The sequence below is a fragment of the Salvelinus sp. IW2-2015 genome, unplaced genomic scaffold, assembly GCF_002910315.2.
Source record: "Salvelinus sp. IW2-2015 unplaced genomic scaffold, ASM291031v2 Un_scaffold3025, whole genome shotgun sequence".
Classification (NCBI taxonomy): Eukaryota; Metazoa; Chordata; class Actinopteri; order Salmoniformes; family Salmonidae; genus Salvelinus; species Salvelinus sp. IW2-2015.
Genome location: NW_019944317.1, coordinates 22656 through 26512, shown reverse-complemented (window position 1 = coordinate 26512; position 3857 = coordinate 22656). Strand labels below are relative to the sequence as shown.

The following is a 3857-nucleotide window of genomic DNA, read 5'->3' as shown; positions in this document are numbered from 1 at the left end:
TCATCTGATGCGGCTACCTCCTATTCACTCTATCTCCTTCTTTGTCAAATTAGCCGTTTTACACAGCTCTGGTAGCGGTGTTTGCTCATTGTCCTGTTGAAATAACAATTATTATAGTCCCTAAGCGCAAACCAGTATAGTATGGCCGTATCCGCTGCAGATTATGCTGTGCCTTAATGTTTTAAGTATAATCGATCAGACGATAGTCATCCAGCAAAGCGAACCCCCCACACCATACACCTCCATGCCTTTCATCGTGGGAACCACACATGCGTAATCATCCTTCACGCTTACTTCTTACGTCTCACAAAGACATCAGCATGAAACCAAAATAATCTCATATATGGGGTTGGACCTCAGTAGACTCAATAGATTTCCATGCAATTGTTCCATGCTCGTTTTCTTGTGCCCAAAAAGCAAGCTTCTTGTCATTGTGTCCTTTAGTAGTGTTCTTTGCCAGCAATTTGACAATGATGCCTATTCATGGAGTCTCCTAAACTGCACACTCAACACCTCACTCCCACCTCATATGCGAACACTATCTGCATCCAGCACTCTTGTCTTATTTAATCCTTGAAACTTCCCTGTAAGCATTACAATCTCTCCTTATATTTTGATTTGTTTAACACTTTTTTTTAGTTACTACATGATTCCATTTGTGTTATTTCATAGTTTTGATGTCTTCACTATTATTCTACAATGTAGAAAATAGTAAAAATAAAGAAAAACCCTTGAATGAGTAGGTGTGTCCAAACTTGACTGGTACTGTATATATTAAATGASTGYGTTTTCATGAATTTGATCAAGCCCRTTSAAAAGATTAGGGGACATGATACAGAAGTAAACAGAAGAGGTGGTTACTTTCACAGGGTGTAGAGCGACAGAGTCCCAGACTATAACACAACAATACCTCTCTGTAGGTGTCCAGTCCAGAGGAGGGAGAGGAGGGGTTGTCTCTGTATGAGAGCTGGCACAAGCGCGACAACTGGACAGATGACCGCGATGCACCCCGGTCAGACCCACTACCAACCACAACAGACTTATCACTCTGATCACATGCACTTTTATTGATTGATTTTATTTACATTTTAGATTTTTGTCATTTAGCAGATGCTCTTATCCAGACTGACTAATTTGGTGTATAAGAAATTACAATTATGAACCAACCTTTTGTGTTTTTTTCTCTCTCTCTCCCTCCCCCCCTCTCTCTCTCCCTCCCTCTCTCTCGCCCTCTCTCTCTCTCCCTCCCTCTCTCTCTCTCTCTCCCTCCCACCCTGTAGGATCAGTAAGCTGGGTTCAGGCAGTGACTTTGAGGCGTATTTTATCCGACTGGGCATCGCAGCAGGCAGGGCCCGATACACCAAGAACAGGGTGAGAGGGACATTGTTCTGGGGGGCGGACGGGTGAACCTGGAGACAGGAGCACATTGCAGATGTCCTTTTGATACAATACAATAGCCCGCCACCACCAACATGGGGGTCATCATCGGGCATTTAAAGTAGGAAAACCCATTCATGTTTTTTCATGCAAACAAAGCGGTGTGTGTATTCTACTTTGTAGAAGACGGAGCGGTACAGCAGCTACCCAGTGTATCACAGTGTGTATGAGACCTTTGAGTTGGTGGAGAGGTTCTACGACCCTTCCTTCCGGAAGCTCAGAGCCGTAGCTCAGGTCAGGGGAGGCCTCATCTTCCTATTGGCTGATTCACAGCTCCTCCCCCTGGATGCCAATCAATACGCTGGCTCTCTGACAAAGTACGCCCACACCATCGCTCAGCTGGGACAGAAACACCCAGATGCTCTTGTGAAATACGGGGTATCATTCGGTAAGAGAAAACACACATACGTTTACATACAAAGACACTCATTCTGAATCCCCCATCACCTACAAAGTCTAATTTGTTTTTGTCCAGATTCTCTGTTCTCTGCGGTGGAGAACTTCACTGTGGCTGCTAGGGACTTCCATGAGCGTCTCAACACTCTGGACAGGACAGAGTAAGAGAGCGTGTGTGTGTGTGTGTGTGTGCTTTCTAGCGTGTCTTCACAGGTTGTGTTTATTGTTGTGGAAGTGTGTTAACAGGTGTGTTCCCCCTACTCTCTCAGCCCTATACAGATACGTATGGTCAATGACCAGCTAATGTACCTGGAGAGAGCCTTCGTGGACCCGCTGGGTTTACCTGGCCGACCTTTCTACAGGTGAGAGCCAGCTACAGCACATACTCAGTGCTGTGTAATGTCTTCATGAGCCGTTTAGAATCAGATTTTATTTTCTCTCACCCTCTTCCCTCTCTCCAGACATGTGATCTTTGCTCCCAGCAGTCATAATAAATATGCTGGCGAATCCTTCCCTGGCATTTATGATGCGCTGTTCGACATCGAGCTTTCAGCCAATCCCAAACAGGCGTGGGACGAAGTGAGGCGACAGATCAGCATCGCTACGTTTACCGTCCAAGCTGCCGCCATGACACTCACACCCCCTGCCTAAACAAAAGCTCTCTCACACACACACACACACACACAGCACCTGAGAAAGACACACAAGCCCTGCCTTACACTCCATGCTTTATCTGAGCCAGTAGTCTGAAGCCACATCCTCTCCCATCGCTATCTGGCTGCTTTTAGTAAAACGGCACCATTTTGAAAATAAAATCAGACTTTTAATGAAGTAATGGTTTGTGAACTTCATCCCTCTGGTATAAAGATAGCCCATCCTCAGCTGTGTAATTACAATGTAGGTGCAGAGTTTTATTAAGTTTGTGTGATWGCWMWYWSWSWRWKWGCWAAGAGTGAAACTAAATCACAGATTTCAGACGTGCTGTAAAACAACCCAAAACAAAGACAGTTAAAGCACGACCATGATGATTGCTAAGGTAAGAGAACATCGTTTGACCAGTTAAATTCGCTGGAAGGAAGCTGATATCAATAAAATGCCACACACAGTCTCAAATGCACTTAACAAAGAACAGGAGGACTGATCCATGTGTGTGTGTGTGTGGTGGAGATGGGGGGTGGCGTGCGAAGTGGTAGGGTTACAAGAGTCTGGAGTGCAGGTGTAGCTGCAGATCCTGAGTGGGCCATTATGTTGGAGCAGATCCGCGGTGGATGGCGGAGTTGAGGTTGTGACGGGAGAGTGCCTGAGGGGAGGCTGGGGGTAGGGTGTGAGGCGATCCAGATCGGTTGGTGTTTCATGTGGCGAGTATTTAGGGGATCGCGAGAGTCCGGCCGTTAAGTTAGGTATTGAGACCCGTGCCTGAGTGTTTCCGGCCGTGTAGTTCGCGCCCTCCTGAGCACAGTGTATCCCTCAGTGAGATGATTGTGTAGAGGAGTGCAGTAGAGAAGAACTGATTGGTTTTGCCCCTCAACAGTGGTTTCAGGTGAGATAGAGGAGGTAGTTAGGATAGACCTGGATGGTTATTTGCCCTCAAGCCAGTGTTTCAGTGAGAAAAAGAAGGAGGGTTAGTCGGAAGGACCTGCATGGTTTATTGCCTCAGACAGTGTTTCAGTGAGAAGATAAGAGAGTAGTATAGGAAGACCTGATGGTTATTGCCCTCAGCACAGTGTTTCAGTGAGAAAGATAGAGGAGGTAGTAGGAAGACCTGATGGTTATTGCCTCAGACAGTGTTTTCAGTGAGAAGATAGAGGGAGTAAGGAAGACCTGATGGTTATTGCCCTCAGACAGTGTTTCAGTGAGAAGATAGAAGGAGGTAGTAGGAAGACCTGATGGTTATTGTCCCTCAGACAGTGTTTCAGTGAGAAGATAGAGGAGGTAGTAGGAAGACACTGATGCGTTATTGCCCTCAGACATAGTTTCAATGCAGTGAATTTTAGTTCTTCTGCATTCCTAGTACAATGTCATCA

General features: G+C 45.9%; 1 protein-coding gene and 1 long non-coding RNA gene across 2 annotated transcripts in view; both read left to right on the top strand.

The window, feature by feature from the left end:
* Positions 1-2664, top strand: part of LOC112075199 (N-acetylated-alpha-linked acidic dipeptidase 2) — a 20325-nt gene extending 17661 nt beyond the window's left edge. Inside the window, 6 exon segments of the mRNA XM_024142225.2 lie at positions 921-1012; positions 1281-1371; positions 1561-1825; positions 1913-1994; positions 2103-2195; positions 2295-2664. Of these exon segments, the coding sequence (XP_023997993.2) occupies positions 921-1012; positions 1281-1371; positions 1561-1825; positions 1913-1994; positions 2103-2195; positions 2295-2484 (813 nt within the window). The 3' untranslated portion in view covers positions 2485-2664.
* An 821-nt stretch (positions 2665-3485) lies between these two features.
* Positions 3486-3857, top strand: part of LOC139025657 (uncharacterized) — a 612-nt gene continuing 240 nt past the window's right edge. The window contains exons 1-2 of the long non-coding RNA XR_011477270.1: positions 3486-3517; positions 3641-3765. This is a non-coding gene — a long non-coding RNA (uncharacterized lncRNA). The remainder of the gene's footprint in view (positions 3518-3640; positions 3766-3857) is intronic.